This window comes from Geotrypetes seraphini, chromosome 2, assembly GCF_902459505.1.
Source record: "Geotrypetes seraphini chromosome 2, aGeoSer1.1, whole genome shotgun sequence".
In the NCBI taxonomy this organism is placed as follows: Eukaryota; Metazoa; Chordata; class Amphibia; order Gymnophiona; family Dermophiidae; genus Geotrypetes; species Geotrypetes seraphini.
In genome coordinates this window covers 56,083,977-56,106,132 of record NC_047085.1, presented here as the reverse complement: position 1 = coordinate 56,106,132, position 22,156 = coordinate 56,083,977, and the positions used below count along the sequence as shown (strand labels likewise).

General features: G+C 45.8%; 1 protein-coding gene across 3 annotated transcripts in view; it reads right to left on the bottom strand.

Moving 5' to 3' along the window:
- SYBU (syntabulin) overlaps window positions 1-12,835 on the bottom strand; it is a 94,858-nt gene extending 82,023 nt beyond the window's left edge. Inside the window, exons 1-3 of one of the 3 annotated variants that reach the window (XM_033934394.1) lie at window positions 12,805-12,835; window positions 12,172-12,235; window positions 10,689-10,857 (exon numbers count right to left, since the gene is read on the bottom strand). In XM_033934394.1, coding sequence (XP_033790285.1) covers window positions 10,689-10,857; window positions 12,172-12,195 — 193 coding nt within the window. In that variant the 5' untranslated portion in view covers window positions 12,196-12,235; window positions 12,805-12,835. Of the gene's footprint in view, window positions 1-10,688; window positions 10,858-12,171; window positions 12,236-12,364; window positions 12,383-12,499; window positions 12,611-12,804 lie in introns of those variants that run through there. The other 2 variants (XM_033934392.1, XM_033934393.1) reach the window with 2 other exon arrangements.
- Window positions 12,836-22,156: the final 9,321 nt, after the last annotated feature.

The window sequence follows — 22,156 nt, the reverse complement described above, 5'->3', positions numbered from 1 at the left end:
CAGGCTTGGGATTTGTCATTACCCTTCCTTATTTCTTATGTTCTGTTGGTCAGGAATTCTTCGATCCATTTCAAGACCATGCCCTATATACTCAATTCGCTTAATCTAAAAAGTAAGAGAGAACGGTCCACTTCATCGAATGCAGCCAAGATGTCAAATTGTAGAAGTATGGACTATGTGCTTAGGTAAGATATGGCTTTAGATATCAGTTCTAGCAGTAAAGATTCTGTACTATGCATAAGTCTGAACCCATGTTGCAAGTTATGGAATCCATCTACCCTGTTTAAGAAGCTGGGAGCTGACACAAAACTAGCAGTTTTGCAGGACTTAGGAATCGGGGTCAATGCAATAGTTGAGAGGGATTTGAGATATAGACCCTGGAGGGGACATAGGCTAGCAAATGAGAGGGGCAGATGTCTAGGCAGCAGTGGGGGGTTTTGAGTTTATTTAGCAAATCTGAGATTATATTGGGGCGGAAGGAGGGGGGGAGGTTGATAATATTGAATTTATTCTAGCACCTGTCATCTGGAACACATGCTTCAGCATCATTGATTAGCTGGTTTGATTCTATGCTTCCAGTACATATGGAAATGATTTTACCTTGTGTGAAAGTAGTTCGCCAGACTATCTACATCAGGTTACTGTATTTTGGGATCTGTCTGGATCTCTTTTGTGGATATGAGTGACCTCAAAATCTTAAAGAGGCATTTTGAAGGGATTTTGGACTGATTAATCAGTTTGTCATAGTACTATATATTTTGGCTTCTGCTACTGCTGACTTATATTGTTAAATGAATGATATGGACAATACCATGTCATAATCAGTGATAGATACCAAAGTACAGCAGACCATCAATATCTGCGGGGATTAGGGGCAGAGCCAGCCCGCGAATAATTTTTTGGCCCGGCTCTCACCCACCCCCGCCTCCCTCCTGCATTCCCGACCTTACCTGGTGGTCTAGCAGTGACGTGGGGCAGGAGAGATTTTCCTACGCTCCTGCCCCGTGCAGACCGTGCTGTGAGTTCCCATGGTCTCACGAGACTACAACGGGAGTTTCTGTTGTAGTCTCATGAGACCACGAGAACTCACAGCACAGCTCTGCACGAGGCAGCAGCGGAGGAAGATCACTCCTGCCCCGCATCGCCACTAGACCACCAGGTAAGGGCTGGGGGATGTCCAGGGCAGCATTTCTCAATTAAAAATCAAGGCTTTAAAAAAAATTAAAAAATAGCAAATAACCGAATTTGTGATTGGGGAAACTGCAAATCGGGAGGGGGGGCTGTATTCCATTATGAAAAATCAACACCAATGTTCTGAATACAACTCTGTTCTTGGGAGGAGAGTGTGGGGCAGTGGTTAAAGCTACAGCCTCAGCACCCCAAGGTTGTGTGTTCAAACCCACACTGCTCCTTGTACCCTGGCCAAGTCACTTAATCCCCCCATTGCCCCAGGTATAGTAGATAGCTTGTGAGCCCACCAGGACAGACAGGAAAATTACTTGGGTACCTGAATAAATTCATGTAAATCATTCTGAATTCCCCTGGGAGAACAGTATAGAAAATTGAATGAATAGACCACAGTTCTTCAACTGCCGGTCCGCGGACCGGTGTCGGTCCGCAGGAAATTTTTGCCGGTCCGCGCAGGGCCAGCAAGATCAACATCTCAAGTCTGCGCTGGGCCGGAGAGATCTTGGGGAGCCTCCGACAGTGGCTTTCTCCCCTCTCTGCAGCTCTCCTTTACTTTCCAGCGCAGCGATTCACGAAGGCAGCCTCGGGGCTTTTGCTGAGTCGTGGCTGCCTCTGATGATGCAACTTCCTCTTTCCTCAGAGGCGGTGCGACCCAACAAAGGACCCGAGGCTGCCTTCCTGAATCGCTGCGCTAGGAAGTAAGAAGAGCTGCTGGGAGGGGATAAAGCCACTATTGGAAGCTGCTGGGCAAGGGAAAAAAAGGGACAGCTGCTACTGGAGAGGGAGAAGGAGAGATGCTGCTGGGAGGGGAGGAGGGAAAGGAATCTGGGAAGTTGCTGGGCAAGGGAAAAAAGGGACAGCTGCTACTAGAGAGGGAGAAGGAGAAGGAGAGATGCTTCTGGGAGGGGAGGAGGGAAAGGAATCTGGGAAGCTGCTGGGCAAGGAAAAAAAAGGGACAGCTGCTACTGGAGAGGGAGAAGGAGAGATGCTGCTGGGAGGGGAGGAGGGAAAGGAATCTGGGAAGCTGCTGGGCAAGGAAAAAAAGGGACAGCTGCTACTGGAGAGGGAGAAGGAGAGATGCTGCTGGGAGGGGAGGAGGGAAAGGAATCTGGGAAGCTGCTGGGCAAGGAAAAAAAAGGACAGCTGCTACTGGAGAGGGAGAAGGAGAGATGCTTCTGGGAGGGGAGGAGGGAAAGGAATCTGGGAAGCTGCTGGGCAAGGAAAAAAAGGGACAGCTGCTACTGGAGAGGGAGAAGGAGAAGGAGAGATGCTTCTAGGAGGGGAGGAGGTAAAGGAATCTGGGAAGCTGCTGGGCAAGGAAAAAAAGGGACAGCTGCTACTGGAGAGGGAGAAGGAGAGATGCTGCTGGGAGGGGAGGAGGGAAAGGAATCTGGGAAGCTGCTGGGCAAGGAAAAAAAGGGACAGCTGCTACTGGAGAGGGAGAAGGAAAGATGCTGCTGGGAGGGGAGGAGGGAAAGGAATCTGGGAAGCTGCTGGGCAAGGAAAAAAGGGACAGCTGCTACTGGAGAGGGAGAAGGAGAAGGAGAGATGCTTCTAGGAGGGGAGGAGGTAAAGGAATCTGGGAAGCTGCTGGGCAAGGAAAAAAAGGGACAGCTGCTACTGGAGAGGGAGAAGGAGAAGGAGAGATGCTTCTAGGAGGGGAGGAGGTAAAGGAATCTGAGAAGCTGCTGGGCAAGGAAAAAAAGGGACAGCTGCTACTGGAGAGGGAGAAGGAGAGATGCTGCTGGGAGGGGAGGAGGGAAAGGAATCTGGGAAGCTGCTGGGCAAGGAAAAAAAGGGACAGCTGCTACTGGAGAGGGAGAAGGAGAGATACTGCTGGGAGGGGAGGAGGGAAAGGAATCTGGGAAGCTGCTGGGCAAGGAAAAAAGGGACAGCTGCTACTGGAGAGGGAGGAGAAAGGCTGCTGGGAGGGGAGGAAGGGAAGAGAGTTACTGCTGGACAGGAGGAGGAGGGAAGGGAGAATGAAAAAAGGAAGGAAACAGCTGGCAGAGAGATTAGAGGAGGGGAAGGGGAGACACAGGCATGAGAAAGTAGAGAGATTGATGATAGGAAGGGGTCAGCAGAAAAATAAGCAGAGAGGGACAACAATGATAGATCTGGTGTAGGAGAGATAAAAATGAAGAGAGCAATGAAGCTGGAATGAATCATGTAAAAAGGAGAGAGGGGTACAAGCTGGATGGAAAGGGGAGAGGGGCATAGAAAGAAGACAGATACCATATGGAAGGGGGAGAGGACAGACAGTGGATGGAAGGGACAGATGCTGGATTGAAGAGACAGAGAGGGCAGACGCTGGAAGGAAGAGAGTGAAAAGAAGATTGAGAGCAGAAACCAGAGACGACAAAAGGTAGAAAAAAATAATTTTATTTCTATTTTGTGATTAGAATATATCAGATTTGAAATATATATCCTGCTAGAGCTGGTGTTAGACATAAATGGGGACTGCAAAACCCAGGAAGTGCTTCTTTAGCTTCCAGCTGGCTTAGGGCGCTCTCTGACCAGGGAGCAGTTGCCCTAGTTGCACTCCCCTAGAACTATTCCTGTCATGTGTGACTGCAGTATTCTGTTAGCATGATATTTCTGTGTAGCATTCTGTAATAATTTGGCTTGTTCAGTTTTCTTGATAGTAGAGGGGATATATGTGAAGGGGAGGGGAGACAGGGGTTTTGTTGATCCTTGCTCTGAATTATTTGTATTTATAAAATGACAATTGTACAGAATATTGTTTCTTTTTATACTTTAATAAAATACATTCAATATAAAATCATAACTGAGGCTTGTGTGGATGGGATCAGATGATTTGTGGGGACCGAGCTCGCGGAGATGGGGAGGAAACGGGGTTTTTAAATTTTAGTCCTAGTAGTTTGCGGGTCCACAAAATAATTCTTTTTTTTCTGCCGGTCCACGGGTGTAAAAAGGTTGAAGAACACTGGAATAGACAACCAATGCAGTTGTTGCATGAACAATAGGCTAAAATTGGCTTTAATTTGCACTAATTGCATGCTTAACTGCCCTTAGTCACTAAATTCTATAAGTTGTGCGCTCAAAAATCAAATCATGCAACTTCAAGGGGGTGGGTAGACTCGGGAGGGTCATGCATGGGTAATGGGCAGGTCAGGTAGTTATGCATGCAGGTTAGAGAACACTAGCGTATCACAATTAGGCATGTAGCGTACTACAGTTAGGCATGTAAATGCAGACATACACTAGTATTCTATAACCGTTGAGGGTGTAAAATTGGTATTTAGCACACATCATCCTGGCAACTAAAATTTGAATGTTCTTTTGAAAATTTACCTCAATTTGTACAGTGCTACCCGGTGTATGCAGTACTACAGACATATATAGCTAGAACAGGTCTTCATAATGCAGGAATATAATTATGATGTATTTTATTCTAAAAACAATAAAGCCGAATTGACATCTGTTTAGTCATCATGCAGCCAATAGTATTAATATGAATAATGCACCCGTTTACAATTTTTAGTTAATACTGTGGTATTTCTACTAGGGCTGCACATTAAACATGATTAAATCATTAATTATTACTTGCAATTAATAAAAAAAAAAAAATTGGAATTAATAATCAATTGTGTGCTGCCTGGCTTTTCCTTCCTTCCCTGCCCAATCCAGCATCTCTCCCTCCCCTCCCAGATCTGCCCACAGCGCTCTTAGTTTTCCCCCCTCCGTCTGGGTGTTCCTTTGGAAAAGCAAGCACATCTGTGGCCCTGAAGCACCAGCAGCAGTCATGCTCAAAGGCTACCTGCAGCCTGCACTGGGCCTTTCCATCTGCCCTGTTCTGCCCTTCTGAAAACAGGAAGTTCCATCGGAAAGGCCTGGTGCAAGCAGAAGCAGACTTTGAGTATAGCTGTCAATGGTGCTACTGGGCCAAAAATTTGCTTGCTTTTCCAAAAAGTGCACCAGGTGGTAGGAAAAAGAGTACTAGACCTGAGGGGAGAGAAGGGAAGAAGATATTGGGCCTTTAATTAATGACATACCCACAAGAGGGGAGCTTTGAGGACCTGGGTCTCCCAGTTTGGGCTCAGGACCCCTCCAAAGCTGCAGAACCTGTTCAATGGCTGGTGGGGGTAGCTAGAGCCCCACCAGTCGAAGAAATCCACTGCCTGATTCACTCCCTTCCTTCCTCGGGGAGTACTGGCATCGGAAGCTGGAGGTACGCTGCTGAGTTCCTCACTCCTGAGGCAGTACGAGGAGGAAGAAGGTGACTCAGGCAGAGGATTTCTTTGGCTGTTGGGGCTTCAGCATCCCTATCAACAAAGGTACAATACCTAATGAGGAGGAAGGGTAGGAAATGTGTGCCCTTCACCCCCCCCCCCCCACCCGCCGGACTGCTGGTTACGCCCCTGCCTTTTATCACAAAATTAAAAATTTTAATTGAAAGGCAGCCCTAATCTCTACCTAGCAAGAAAAAGGTGTAAATATTCAATGCAATTTAACCAGGTAGGCGAGGCTCCTGCCTGCTTAAATCAGCTGTTCAGGGCTATCTGCTGGTATTTAGTGGCGCTTAATTAGATAGGGCCACTGAATATCAGCACTAACCGCCTAAACTGAAACTGGCAATTCAGTGGGCAGTTTGGGGGCAGAGCTGGAGCAGATTTGGCACTTAACCATTTAAATCAGCTAGTCAAATAGGCCTGCGTAAATAGTCCTATCTTTAACCAATTAATCTTTAAAAGGCAAGCATTTACACATAACCGGATATTCAATGCCAGTGCCCAGACATGGCCAGCACTGAATATCTAGGCACAAAGTTGGCAGTGGCCAGCCAAAATATTTATCTCAAAAGTTTTCATTTTCTGCATCAGCCTCACATCTAGCCACTCAAGGCCAGCAGAAACAATAACCAATTCTTACACAACAGGAAGGACTGATAGAAATATCTTTCCATGTCATGAAGCTGTTTATTCAACCATGTCTCTCAGCACTCCATTTTAACAGCTTTATGTTATCTCCCTCCAAATATTTTAAGAAGAATGTGATAATGACTCAGCTTTAGCAGACTGAGTTACTAAATCTTTTCTTGTATCTTGAACCTATGGGAGAATAGCTTAGAGCAGGGGTGCCCAAAAGGTCGATCACAATCAACAAGTAGATCGCAGAGGCAATGCGAGTCGATCGCGGAGCCCATCCTCAAGTTGCCTTTGCGTTCTGTTCTCCCTGCTTCCCCGACACTAGGCACGTACAAGCGCCAGGCTCACAGCCTCCCCCCTCCCCTGACATCAATTCTGACGTCAGAGAGGAAGTTCCAGGCCAGCCAATCCCTGCCTGGCTGGCCCGGAACTTCCTCTCTGACATCAGAATTGACATCGGGGGAAAGGCTTGTGGGCCCGGCGCTTGTTTGCACCTGGCCTGGCGTCGGAGAAATTGGCGGTGGTGGCTGGTTGGGGGTGCAGGGAGAGAGAAAGAAAGACAGACAGAAAGGGGAGCAGGGAGAAAGAAAGACAAAAAGGGAGCAGGGAAAGGGAAAGAAAGGGGGCAGGGAGAGAGAAAGAATTAAAGACAGAAAGAAAGGAGGGGCAGGGAGAGAGAAAGAAAGGGGGCAAGGGGAGAGAGAAAGAAAGAAAGAAAGGGGGCAGGGAGAGAGAAAGAATGAAAGAAAGGGGCAGGGAGAGAGAGAGAGGAAGAATGAAAGACAGAAAGAAAGGGGGGCAAGGAGAGAGAAAGAAAGACAGACAGAAAGTGGGGCAGGAAGAGAGATAGAAAGACAGAAAGAAAGGAGTCAGGGAAAGAGAAAGGAAGCTTCTTTCTCTCTCCTTGCCCCCCATTCTTTCTGTCTTTCATTCTTCCTCTCTCTCTCCCTGCCCCTTTCTTTCATTCTTTCTCTCTCCCTGCCCCCTTTCTTTCTTTCTCTCTCCCCCTGCCCCCTTTCTTTCTCTCTCCCTGCCCCTCCTTTCTTTCTGTCTTTCATTCTTTCTCTCTCCCTGCCCCCTTTCTTTCCCTTTCCCTGCTCCCTTTTTGTCTTTCTTTCTCCCTGCTCCCCTTTCTGTCTGTCTTTCTTTCTTTCTCTCTCCCTGCACCCCCAACCAGCACCACCGCCAATTTCTCCGACGCCGGGCCAGATGCGAACAAGCGCCGGGCCCACAAGCCTTCCCCCCGATGTCAATTCTGATGTCAGAGAGGAAGTTCCGGGCCAGCCAGGCAAGGTGAGAGAAAGAAAGACAGACAAAGAAAGAAAGGGGGCAGGGAGAGAGAAAGACAGACAGAAAAGGGGGGGGGGGGGCAAGGAGAGAGAAAGAAAGACAGACAAAGAAAAAAAGGGGGCAGGGAGAGAGAAAGACAGACAGAAAGAAAGGGGGCAGGGAGAGAGAAAGAAAGAAAGAGACAGAAAGAAAGGGGATAAGGAGAGAGAAAGAGACAGAAAGAAAGGGGGCAAGGAGAAAGACAGAAAGAAAGTGGGGCAGGGTGAGAGAAAGAAAAAGAAAGAAAGGGGCAAGGAGAAAGAAAGAAAGGGGCAAGGAGAGAGAAAGAAAGGGGCAAGGAGAGAGAAGAATGAAAGAGAAAAAAAGAGGGCAGGGAGAAAGAAAGAAAGGGGGCAGGGAGAGAGAAAAAGAAAGACAGACAGAAAGAAAAGGGGGCAGGGAGAGAGAAAGGGGCAGGGAAAGAGAAAGACAGACTGAAAGAAAGGGGCAGTGAGAGAGAAAGAAAGACAGACAGAAAGAAAGGGGGCAGGGAGAGAGAAAGAAAGGGGGCAGGGAGAGAGAAAGAAAGAGACAGAAAGAAAGGGGGCAGGGAGAGAGAAATAGAAAGAAAGGAGGCAAGGAGAAAGACAGAAAGAAAGTGGGGCAGGGTGAGGGAAATAAAAAGAAAGAAAGGGGCAAGGAGAAAGAAAGAAAGGGGCAAGGAGAGAGAAAGGAGCAGGGAGAGAGAAACAACGAAAGAGAAAAAAAGAGGGCAGGGAGAAAGAAAGAAAGGGGACAGGAAGAGAGAAAAAAAAAAGAAAGGGTAGGGGCAGGGAGAGAGGAAGAAAAAGTTGGACTCGGAGGGAAAGAGAGAGATGTTGGTTGGGGAATGGAATAAGGTCTGGAGGAGAGGAAGCATGTAGGAGGCAGAAAGAAAGAAATATTGGATTTACAGTCAGTAAATGGAAGTGCAACCAGAGAATCATGAAATCACCAGACAGCAAAGGTTAAGTGATTTTATTTTAAATTTAGTGATCAAAATGTGTCTAAATTTATATCTGCTGTTTATATTTTGCACTAAAATCCCCTTTTACTAAACCATGATAGCAGTTTTTAGCGCAGGGAGCCTATAAGCGTCGGAAGCAGCATGGGGCATTTAGAGCAGCTCCCTGCGCTAAAAACCGCTATTGCAATTTAGTAAAAGGGGAGGGGTATATTTGTCTAGTTTTGCATAGTTGTTACTGAGGTGACATTGCATATTTTAAATTCATCTGCCTTGACCTCTTGGGACCCCCCCCCACCCCGAATATAAATGATAATTAACATTTTCTATGCGAACAGTGCGCTTTGTGTTTTTAAAAATTTTATTTCTGGTAGATCATTTTGACTTGGTCATTTTAAAAGTAGCTCACTAGTCAATAAAAGTGTGGGCACCCCTGGCTTAGAGAATCAGACCCTAAGCACTTTGGAATCATTCCTGCCTTTTAGAGCCATCAAAGTGCATCCTGTATGTGCTCAGTAGAGTCTCAATGCTATTTTGGGGAAATTAAGCAATGAGTAAACTGATCAGGGTGGCCCCTAGAACACACAAAATACTTGTGTTCTTAGTAATATTTAAGAATATATCTTGTATGCAGAGAGAAACAAGTTTAACAATAAGTTTTAACAAAGAACAAAGCAATTTCAAAGCCAAAATAATTTAACTCCTCAGTAGTGTCTGGAGTATATACACTGACAAAAAAGACAATAAATAAAATGATGCTCTGAGGAAACATTTGGCAAAATTATTAACTGGGCCTTTTACCGTTTGTTACTTCTTAAGATGGGTTTCCACTAATCATCTGTAATTTTAGAACTAGTAATGCGAATAGAAGGTGCTAGTATGAAAAACAGTTTGAAAATTTCATTCCATTTTGTAGATTCAGGTTCCTAAACAACTTTGGGGTACTCTTTAACCTAGCTAATTAGCTCAAAATTCAAATAATGTGATTTATATGTCGTTATTGCTTATATATACTGATTACTGCGTATTTTGATGTGCATAAATACATAAATCACCACTATATTTTCACACTTAGAGCCAAATATATAGGGCTTATTTCCACCAGTTCCACAGAAAGGCCCAGATTCTGTATAGGATGCCCAGGAAGGGCGTCCCATACAGAATCGGGTTTAGGCCCACCCAAAATAAACCCAATTCTGTAACCGACGTCCATGTTACAGACGCCGGTTACAGAACTGGGTTACTGTAGATGCGATCGCAGGGATCTTCATGCCCGCGATAAGTATAGCAGCCGCGGCTGCCAGTCACCCCATCCCCAACGTACGATCATGGCAGGAGGGAGCCCAACCCCTCCTCTCCGATGAGCGCCCAGACAGCCCCCGCAACAAAGCCCCCAAATCCCTGAACCTCTCCCCCCCAATGAAACACCCCAACCTCCCTCCCCGAGCTGGCCCATGCATCTAAGGCTCCACACAAAGGAGGGGGGTTCCGGGGAGGGGGTTTCATTGGGGGGTGTTCAGGGATGGGGGCTATTGGCGGGGCTGTGTGGGCGCTCATCGGACAGGAATTGGGCACTCAACTGCCGAGATCATCGTGGGGGCCTCTTGGTAGGAGGGGTTGGGCACCCCCTGCCAACGATCGTGGGGGTCTTACGGCAGGAGAGATTGGGCATCCCTCCTGCCTCGTTCATTTAGGAGGAAGGGGGGAGACTGGCGACTGCTATACTAATTGCAGTAGGGAGATTCCTTGCCGCGATTAAGTATAGCGGCCACGTCTACCTACAATTTGCTGGCCTACATTGTAAGTGCATCCTGCTCTACTAGGGAGACGGGTAGGGCCACCTAGGTTCACTTAAGTCTACCGCGTAGCCTTAGGCGGGCTTGCGGGCCTCCCTAGGCTCCCAGAGGCGCTTTCATTATAGGCAGCCTCCCTGGGGAGCATTTTTTAAAAAAAACGTGATTAGACAGCTGTAGGATGCCGTTTACAGAATCCGGGCCAAAATGTCCAGAGTTCTCCTGCTTTGGACACAAATCAAAAGCAGCAATATTTGACAACACATTTTATTGAACAACTTTTTTCATTTACTGTAGTTGTCATATGAATTAACAATTTGTTTTTCCTTCTAGCATTTGTTTCACCCCTGAGGAGATATTCAACTTGAACAGCTCTTGTTATTATTAATCTAGGGGGATATCTGTTATTGAGGTTGACCCAAAAGAAAAAAAAAATATTATCTATAGAGCAAAAATCGTGCTGGAGTGGGAAAAGGAGTCAAATATAAAATTCGGTTCTTCAAACAGCAGGAAGAAGCGGAAACAGAAGGGCAGGTGAGTTCTTACCTGAACAGTAGCTGTTGCTACTGATGGTCCTGGCAGTGCGGTCGTTGCCCGAGATGAAATCTTTATTTTCCTCTTCGGAAAAAGGAGACTCGGAAGCCGGGGACAATTTCTGCGTGGGAAGGTAAGGCCGGAGCACCAAGCGGGGAATGCGGCTGCGGGCGATGTCCTTCTGATCGTCCGGGTGCATAGTGGCGGGGGAACAGTGACACGCGTCAGTCAGTCAACAGCAGCAGTACAGAGACTCCCGACTACAGGCTCACCTCCCTCCTCCCTTAAACGCAAAATCCAGTGAATCCACAGGACCTAGCTGGCTCATTACTGAGAGGAACCCATAGAGCACGCCGCACACTGCAGTCCCGCACCCTCTCCTCTCCAAGGACAGAGAACCAAATCAGGGCTCAGGCGAGCTTCTTTCTATGTCTTCAACCCACAGCACCTCACGCAATCCCCACCCAACCTGCTGCACTTTATCCCCGCCCACCCCGAATCCAACTCACTACCCATTATCCCCGCCCACTCCGAAAACCCAACCCACTGCACGTTTCCCCCGCCCACCCCGAACCCAACCCACTGCACGTTTTCCTCGCCCACTCCGAAAACCAAACCCGCTGTACGTTTCCCCCGCCCACCCCGAACCCAACCCACTGCGTTTTCCCCGCCCACCCCGAATCCAACTCACCACACATTATCCCCGCCCACTCCGAAAACCCAACCCACGGCACGTTTCCCCGCCCACTCCGAAAACCCAACCCGCTGTACGTTTCCCCCGCCCACCCCGAACCCAACCCACTGCGTTTTCCCCGCCCACCCCGAACCCAACCCACTGAACATTATCCCCACCCAGTCCAAAAACTCAACCCGCTGCGCATCTTCTCCACGCCCCTCAATCCACAGCACTAGATCCCTCTGAAACCCACCCTCCCCCAAACAATCCCTCCCACCCAACTCACCGCGCGCCATCGCCACCAACACCCCCCCCCCCAAACACACAAATTCAACCCACTTCTTATTATCTCCAACCTCGGCCCCATAGTACGGTAGTGTATTTTTCCACACCCTCCGAAACCAAACCCTCTAGCTCAATTTGCTGCACGCATATCTCCACCCTTGAAAACTACCCACTGCACTGCGCACTATCCAACTGACCGCACCACTAAATCCCCCGCAAACTGAGACACGGTACAACACTATCCCCATCCTCCACCAACCCTGCTAAAAACCATGTCTCTATGCGCTGTTCGTCATAAACCCCCATCCCCTTTTGCATTATCCCTATCTGTAAACAGCTTCTCCCTAAACACTTGCCACGTCACCCCACCATCCTAAAGTAAAAGAAGGCTACACCCGGAGGCAGGTGACACAGTCTAGTCTGATGCCGCCCCCCCCCCCCCATTCCTCCCCGTTAGAGACCACAACATCTGAAAGATGTCTGCCCCCTCCCCCCCCCCCCCCAACTCTAATCAGCCCCGCTCTCCGGCCTCACCTTATGGTCCTGGAGGGGTCCCATCCTGCCTCGGGGTACTGCTGGCACCACCTTAGATTTCAAGCTGTTAGGGAAAGAAGGAAAAAGTGAGAAAGCGCTGCGCACAGAGAGAAAAAAAAATCAGAGACGAAAACTCAGCCCCGCACAGCATGAAGGGGGTGGAGGGGGGGGGTACTCTCTACTGCCTTCTCACCAGGTATTTCTCCTTCTATCTTTCCTATCTCACTGCACATTTGCTGTCTTTCCTCGTTTCAGCTTGTCTCTGCATTAAGCATGGCCTCGCCCGCTGCTATCATTATTTTTTTTTTATTATTATAATACAACTCACCTTATCCCTCTCCTTATCTCAAGAAGAGACGTGCACTGCTCTCTCGTAAGTCGTAGCAGTCTCTCCCCGTGGCTGGAGTGTGCTGTTGGGGCTCCTCCCTGATTTGTTTGGTCCCCCCAGTAAAAAAAAATAACAGCACAACCCTAAAGATTGGACCACGGGTAATGTAGTAGTGTGTCTAGTGTCTCTAATGTGGCGATGCACCTGGCTCTAGGCATCGCTAGGATTCTATAACAAACTGACAGATATACAATAGTTATGTGGTGTTTTCATCCCTATTCATATCATTTGTGAAAGATCCTTACATTTGAGTAATTGCTATGGGGCGAGCTCTGATCACTCTTGCAGCCTTGAGAGAACTGGAGCACGCGGCGCCTCGTGACTCAGCTCCAGGAGCTGCAGCGCTCTAGCAGTGTTACCATGGCAACGGAGTGGCCACAGGATGCGTCTTGTACCTAGGTTTTATCTCTCATCCTTAAGCATGAGTGCATTAGGGAATGTCATCAAACGTTACATTATTTATGTGATTTGTGCAAGAAGCTGAGCTGTACAGTTAGCATGGGTTTCCTTATATAAATATTGAGTGGGGGGGGGGGGGAGAAGAGAGATATTTTTGCACTCAGCAGTAAAACACAGCTAGTGTTATGGTGGTGCTGAAAAGTGCTCAGCCCAAACAAGAAGGGAATGAGGTGGAGCCATCAAACTTACAAGTTATTCCACCTATTCACCTTTGTTGCCTTTTCAAACTCTTTTTAAGGTTTAGAAACAGGAAATAGTCAGATGGAAGGGAAGGGGTAAAACGCAGAACTCAGGGACCTGACGGACCTTGCGGATCTAAGACCACACATCCTTAAAAATCTGAGGTCCGTGCCACTTGTAGTTTCTGGCTCTGACTATGCTGGAGCGGCTCTAAAATGAATCCTTTAAACCGGTTTCCTGGTAAAAGAAAGTGAGAGGTGGTTGTGCTTGCTATATCCCTATCCCACCCTGCCTATGGGGGTCTGCTTAAACCTGACTTTCTTTCTGGGCGCTGTCCATTCTCATTCGTGTTCTGTATCACATTGGTTACTGTTGATTATTTTCAGTAAATTTAAAAATCTGAGGTCCGCGTCACTTTTAGTCTCTGGTTCTGACAGACCTCTATGATATTTTAGCGCTCCCTCCCTATGCTGAGACGGATCCATCAGAGTTAAATTGTCATCAAGGTCTATCAGAGCCAGAAACTACAAAAAAATCTGAGGTCCGCGCCACTTTTAGTCTCTGGCTCTGACAGACCTCTATGACATTTTAGCGCTGTCGGATCCTAATACTTTTCCCTTCCTATGCTGAGACAGATCCGTCAGAGCTAAATTGTCATTGAGGTCTGTCAGAGCCAGAAACTACAAGTGGCACAGACCTCAGATTTTTAAGGACGTACGGTTTTAGATCCGCGAGGTCCGTCAGGTCTGTGTTTTACCCCTTCCCCAGATGGAGCAAGGTTTGGTGAGTAGGGTGGATAGTCTATGCATTGAAACATCCATCATTTTGCCAGCTTTGTAAGCAGGTATATTGCCTTTCCAAAAAAAGACCTCGTTTCTGCAGCTTTCCTCTCATTTTTTTCTTTCATCGCCTCCTTTAATTGTATTCTTCATTAACTTGTTTGGCCCCTTGGAAGATAGTGTAAATAAGGGAACACAGGAGCTCACATACAATCACACCCAAGTCCCGCTCTTCCATCATGCATATAAGTTCTTCATCCCCTAAACTGTACCATTCCCTCTGGTTTTTGCAGCCCAAATGCATGACCTTGCATTTCTTAGCATTAAATTATAGCTGCCAAATTTCAGGCCATTCTTCAAGCTTCGCCAGGTCTTTCTTCATGTTATTCACACCATTCAGCGTGTCTACTCTATTTTAGATTTTGGTATCATCTGCAAAGAGGCAAATCTTACCCGACATCCCTTCAGCAATATCATTTATAGAAATGTTAAAAAGAAAAGGCCCAAGAACATAACCTTGAGGTACACCACTGGTAACATCTCCATTGACCATTACCCTCTGTCATCTTCAACTCAATCAGTTTCTGACCCATCTCATCAATTTGGGGCCCATCCCAAGGGTACAATGTGGAACATTGTCAAAGGCTTTGCTAAAATCTAAATACTCTATAGTGTACTCCCTCTATCCAATTCTCTGGTTACCCAGTCAAAGAAATTGATCAGATTTGTCTGACAAGACCTACATCTAGTGAATCCATGTTGCCTTCTATCCTGTAATCCACTGGATTCCAGAAACTTCACCATTCTCTATTTTAAAAGTGTTTCCATTAATTTGCTTACAACAGAAGTCAAACTTACTGGCCTGTAATTCCCTACTTCTTCCTTACTTCCAGTCCTGCAGTACCACTCCTGACTCTAGAGAAGCATTGAAAAGGTCAGTCAGCAGAGCCACCAGAACTTCCCTAAGTTCCTTCAGTACCCTCGGATGTACACCATCTGGCCCCATTGCTTTGTCTTACCCGCTCTTCTCCTATTGCTATCTAATAAATCTTACAATTCCTTTTTTTGCCGAATCCCTTGGTTGTGTGGAGTTATTTGGGAACATAAGAACATAACATAAGCAATGCCTCCACTGAGTCAGACCCGAGGTCCATCGTGCCCAGCAGTCCGCTCACGCGGCGGCCCAACAGGTCCAGGACCTGCGCAGTAGCCCCCTATCTATACCCCTCTATCCCTTTCATAAGAACTGTGACACTTGCACCAACTTAAATCTAGAGGTCCATAATAGTCAATCATTATAACACCTTCCTGATCCCAAAACACTGTGGCCATGACCTTCCTGCTGAATCCTGGAGAATCAGAATGCCTCCATTGCATGTTTTGTCTCAGGATCATAGTGGTATAACCATGTTTCATCAACAATAGTTAGTTAATTCAAAAGGTTGGCACCAGCTCATGTAAAATGCTGCAAAATCAGTCTTGAAGTGTTTCTCATCAGCATTCAAATATTTGGGCACCCACTTGGCTGATAGCTTCTGCATACTCAGCTGCTCTCGTACACCCAACATATTCCTTGGCTATCTGTAGTGTCTCAGCAATTGTTTTAGCCAAGATTCTCCGATCTGCCAAAATCAGGTCACGGACATGGTCAACAATATTTCAGGAGTTGACACCATTTAAGGTCTCCCAGACCTTGCTGAATCTTCAGTCTCAAAATCTCAATGCTGAAAGTTTGCATACCATTTCTTCGCTGTGGAGTATGATGGGCATTTGTCACTCAATGTTTGCATCATAAATTCATGAATTTCCTTTAGAGTTTTCTTCTGCAGGAATAGGAACTTCATGGTGGCTCAGAGTTTCACACTTTTCATTGACATGGTTCAATCAATGATCTGAAATAATGTCAAAACATAGCATTATGATTCTGCAAATTGGTACTTCGCAAAATAAAATAACATTCTTTTCAGCTACAGTGGCAAAATAATACTCAGAATTTAGGAAGTTGGTTGGGCTGAGAACTTTTCTGCACCCCCTCGTATAAACAAGGTTCCTCAATTTATTGTAACAACACTGGGAAGCAAAATTATGCAGCAAGCAAAATTCTGCACAATGTTTTTAAACCATTCCAACCCCCTCTGATATATTTTCATTATAAAATTTCTCATCCACCCAAACCTACCTCTCCTCTCCCCCCACTCTGTTTCTCAGTGGTTAATATTCTCATTCCCCATGTCTTGTCAGCTCGCAACCATGGTCCTGTCCCTCCTCTGTGCAAATCCATCAGACCACCCAAACCTGTCACTTCTTCCTCTATAACATCTCCAAAGTCTGACCCTTTCTCTCAACACACTACCAGAACCCTTATCGCTACCAGAACCCTTATCACCTCTCCTAGACTATTGCAACCTGCATCTCTAGACTATTGCAACCTGCGTAACCATTTCTCTTCAATCCATTCAGAATGTTGCTGCATGACTTATATTCTGTCAGAGTTGCCTATTTGTATTTTATCTACCTTTTCATTTAGTACAATATATTCTAACTTTCCCATCTTGTTTCTTAGGCTTCTGACATTTGCATACGGACATTTCGAACAATGTTTATCATATCTGTTTACAATTTGCTCAGCAGTTGGTATGGATAATTTACAATCTTTAAAATCAGCTTGTTCTATATTTCAGGAAACCTGTTCTACCCTGGCCTGTATGGTAATCTTGCTATTGGGATGTCCTGTCTTCCCTTTTATGATGATTTCTTTTAAAGATTCCTTGTTCCAAACCATGCTCTTTTGAGTATCGGTCAGCCCTTTCCCATTTTCTAGTTTGAAAGCTGCTCTTTCTCCTTTTTAAATGTTGACACATTTAAAAAGGAGATAGAGGTTAAGATGGAGCTCATATTTGCAGAATAGGTTCCCCCTTCCCTGGTATGTCGCCCAGTTTCTAACAAATCTAAAATAGAGGTCTACATGGGAACGGGGATTGCGGGAATCCCCCCCCCAACCCATGGGACTCCCATGGGGACGCCCCTCTGGCTCACGGGACTCCCACGGAGACCCCCCTCTAGCCAATGGGACTCCATGAGGTGGAACCCCCCCCCTACACTTATAACTGCTCGTGCTCCCACTGGGGGTGTGTGGGGGGAGGGAGAACCCCCCACTATACTGAAAAATCCCAAACAATGAGAGAATGGAAGTTTTTAGTTTATCGGGGGTTCCCCCTCCCAACACCCCCAACCGGAGCACAACAGTTCTAAGTGTACTGCAGGGTTTCCCCCCTTTAGAATGCTAACTGTAAGGCGTGAAAGCAGCAGAACCGATGGCGCATGGGATTGTCGGCGTGCCAATGTCCTGCACGCTTTCGTTGGTGTATCCTTCTCCAGCCCTATCCGCTTTAGCCTTTCCTCATAGGGAAGTCATCTACCCTTTGATCATTTTCATCAATCTTCTCTGTACATTTTCTAATTCTATATATTTTTTGAGATGCAGCGACCAGAATTGCACATACCCATACCTTCACAATTAATCTCTCCTTTCCCACTCTCAGGAGTCAATGCTGTTATTTATTTATTTATTTACTTGCTCACAACCCTCTGCTTCTTCCCACCCCAAACAGCCTCCCTTGTTTTTTTGGATGGTATTCACTATTCAACCAGTGAGTATTCCAAGGCTTAGACTGGTGTCCCAGCTACCTCTGGTCATTCCAAGCCTCATTCTGGTACTCCAACTGCCTTTTTCTGTACCTTCCAAGCCTTCTTCTGGTACTTCAACTGCCTCTCTCAGTGCATTCCAAGCCTCGTTCTGGAGTCACCAAATATTTTGACTACATTCCCATGGGAATCCTATGGAACTTTTTTCATTTTTGCAGGATTGACCCACAATCCCCATTTCCATGCAGCTCTCTATTCTGAATACATGAAATGTTATGTTCTTATTCTTATGTTCTTATATGAGTACAAGTGGATCAATTTTTCACTCCGTCAAAAAGTACAACGACTAGGAGACACTCGATGAAGTTACAGGGAAATACTTTTAAAACCTATGGGAGGAAATATTTTTTCACTCTGAGAATAGTTAAGCTCTGGAACGCGTTACCAGAAGTTGTGGTAAGAGCAGATAGCGTAGCTAGTTTTAAGAAAGGTTTGGACAATTTCCAGGAGGAAAAGTTCATAGTCTGTTATTGAAAAAGACATGGGGGAAGCCACTGCTTGCCCTGGATTGGTAGTATGGAATGTTGCTACTCTTTGGGTTTTGGCCAGGAATGATCACCATTAGAATGGGTTACTGGGCTTGATGGGCCATTGGTCTGACCGAGTAAGGCTATTCTTATGTTCTTATATATGTAGACCTATATCCCGCTATATCCTCCACTTATACCGGACAGCAATCTTCTTGAAACTCCCCCTATCAGGGTGCAGAGTGTCATCCTCTTAAAATGCCTGATTGAAAAAGAAAAGACAACTCTGTTTAGAGGACAGCAGTATCCCCCACATACAAATTATTTAAGATTGATTTAAAATTTTTTAGAGTTCAGAGATAGGCTCTGTGTTTCTTTTGTACGCTTACTAAAATGTATGTGTAAAGTCTGCAATTAACAATGCTGCAGAGAATAAATATTTAAAGCATGTCCAAAGTTCTATAAACCATTTCTCTATTTATTAAGCTGAGCATGGAAAGGTCATCAAGCATACTTCTATTCACAATAAGTTATTTATGCTTAGCAGCAAAATTTGGACTTCTACATTGGCAATGTTTTGCAGAGTTGACTATTAATATTGCTGCATGCATTTTATCATTGTTGAAATTTCAAAGGCATGACCTTTTTAGTCTGGTGTCACAAAATGAGGGAAGCAGATGGTACGTTATAGATCAGGGGTCTCAAAGTCCCTCCTTGAGGGCCGCAATCCAGTCGGGTTTTCAGGATTTTCCCCAATGAATATGCATGAGATCTATGTGCATGCACCGCTTTCAATGCATATTCATTGGGGAAATCCTGAAAACCCGATTGGATTGCAGCCCTCAAGGAGGGACTTTGAGATCCCTTTTATAGATTAACTAATTTACCCCCCTCCCCAAACACACACTTTTACTAAGCCATGGTTGAGGTTTCTACTGCGGCACCGGGCACTAAATGTTCCAACACTGGTCCATTGCTCATTGGAATTCTATGAGCATCAGAGCAGAGTTGGAGCATTTAGCGCTTTGGGCAGCCGTAGAAACCTCTACCGTGGCTTAGTAAAAAGGAGAGGGTTATTGAGGAATGAGTTTTAGAAGATCTCTGGTCTTCAAAAGCTCATGCCTCAATAGGTTGGTTAGCCTAGAACAGGGGTAGGCAATTTTGGTCCTCGAGAGCCAGAGCCAGGTCAGGTTTTCAGGATATCCACAATGAATATGTATGAGATGGATTTGCATGCACTGCCTCCTTGAGATGCAAATCTATCTCATGCATATTTATTGTGGATATCCTGAAAACCTGACCTGGCTCCGGCTCTTGAGGACCGGAATTGCCTACCCCTGGCCTAGAAGGTGTTGTTTTTCCCTATCATTTTCATCATAAGAAAAAAGATAGCTATAGGAAAAACATTTTTGAAGTCATATATGATAATTCCAGGGTTTGCAGATGAAGTCTCCACCAACACATCTGGATATTTTTGAAATGGCAGATTTTAGAGCTGGACAGAGTAGCCAACATATGAATCTGAGGAGGGAGCATTTGAGATCCCCAGTGTACAAAGCACAAAGGTGTGTATAACAATGAAGGAGAATAATGCTGATTTATTTTTCTGCTAGAACAAATTGGCTATAACAACTAATGCACTTATAAAGTAAAATTAATGTCATTCATCTGTAAGCATAGAGAAGGCTATCTCATAAAATCTTAAGAGTTGATGAAAGTACAGCCTATATAAAGGGGCTTTGATCAGTTAAGGCAGTCAGGTGTGTTGCTACCATTGAGTGAACCTGGCAAAATGCCCAGGGCTGCCCAATGGTAGGGTCTGCTTTGCAGTGTTGAATTCTCCATCACTGCCCACAAATCTGCATCCCTCCCTTTCTTAGCCACCTGCCAGTCCCCTTGCTGCCTGCTTTAAACACAGAGGAGAGATGCTCATTATAAAGGGAGGATATGGATACTGAGAGGATAGTTGTTGGATACTGAGGGATGATAGGGACAAGGTTGCAGAGGACTTATGCTGAGCAGAATGGATAGGAACACAGGATAGAAATGGATAATGGAAATGGAGAAGAAATGTCAAAAAGACAGGAGACCCTGGAAAGAGAGTTAAGAGAAAACAGAATAAATTAGACAAGAGAAACTGGGGCTAAAGCAATAATGTATCTTTTCTGAATTTATTAATTATAAATGTGTCAGATTTTGGAAATGTACATTTTTTATATCTTTCATTTCAGTTTCTATTTATATTAGTGTGACAGGTTTTCTGTATATAAGTCTGGATTTTGTTTGCATTTTGCAGGATTTGTTTACTGGAGCTTTCAAGGGATTCTTCTTATCCTCACTCTCCCCTCAGTTTCTACCACCTTGGAAGAGATGGCGTTATGGTGGTGGTGGTGGAGGAGGTATTCAGTCCTAGCTCTGCCCCAAAATATTTGGGCTCCTTTTACTAAACAGCAGTAGAGATTTCTACTGCAGGCTGGCAAGGTAAATCCTCCGACACTCCTAAGAATTCTAAGCGTTTGTTTTGTATACTTCCCCTGTGTCATTATGGGAATTTTCATTTTATTTGTTTGTTGTTATATTATTTATTTTATTATAAGAGCAATGTGGCGGGTAGTGTGTCATCTTTTGGAAAACAGGCACACTTTTCTGATGGAGTACACACTTTTCCAAAAAGGTTTAAACTATTCACTAAAAGTGTGCACTTCTTCCAAAAGAGCTGTGTACACTAGTGCTGCCCAATTCTCGATTCAAATAGATTCACTGATTCACTTTAGGTGAATCAATTCATTTAAAAAATATATATCAGCCTTCCGATTCGGTGACTGACCCTCCCCCCTTGCCCCCTAAAGCAGGAGCGGCAGCGCTGCCTCTTGCTGACCGGCTGCTGCTGCTCCTGCTTTAGGGGGCGAGGGGGGAGGGTCAGTTGGGAAGTGCTGTAGGGTCCTCTGACTTCCCCCCGTCCTCTTGCTCTCCCGCTTCTGCCTACCTATTGTTCTGAGATGGTAGCCCATCCCCCAGCTCTTCTTTGCCGGCCTCCTCTGCCATTTCTTCCACCTGGCCAACCGGGCTAGAGAGGAGCCGCGGAAGCAACATCGGTGCTGCTGTTGGGAACTGCAGTTGGCAACCAGGGAAAGGGAGAGCTGAACCCGTGGAGGGCGTGAAAAGAGGAGACTGACAGGAAGGAGCGGGAGATGCAAAGGAGCCAGATATCCCTGCTGCCTGAGACATATCGCCACCTACCACCACCACAGCCCGTCCAGATGTAGAGCCCTCCGTGACCACAGCCTCTGCCACCAGCACTCCACCAGCCCATCTTGCAGCCGCTGGTGCTCACCCACTTGCAACCACCAAAGCTTCAATGAGTGTAGAGAGGCCTTGCCCACACCCTGAGATCGCCGGCACTCCAGGAGCCCCTACAGCCCCACCACTGCCTGTGCTAGACATCTACACCCACAGCCGACGAAAGAAAGATTTCAATAACTTAAAAAATGCAGAAGGTGCCTGCCTTTGGGTGACATGGGGACCCAGAAATTGGCTTCATCATCTTATATATCGTTGAACCTTCCTTAATTGGCCATTTAACGACAAAATTCCTCCATCTAACTGCAGCATTGCATTGATCAAGGATTGACCTGATTTTTAGTTGATTATTCTGCTAGGTTTCTATCTATTTAGAATTTTGTTTTTTATCCTTCTATATTCCTTCTATATATTCAGTTTTGGTTTAATTTTTTTTCTTATTTTATTTCAATTTTATTTTAGTGGGGTGGTTGTTTTTATTCATTAGGGTTTGTTTAATTTTATTCTTTCCTCCTCCCTATTTTATCCATATTATAGTTTTAGACTGTGAGCCCACCTGGGAGTAGAGAATAGTTTAGTGTAGAAGTGCATGGAGGGAGGGAAGGGGATGGGGGCTCAAAGAGATGTGCATATACCAGACTGGGGGGGAAGGAGGGAGGGGAGTAAAGAAATAATGGATCTAAAAACAGATTAGAGGGAGAGAGATG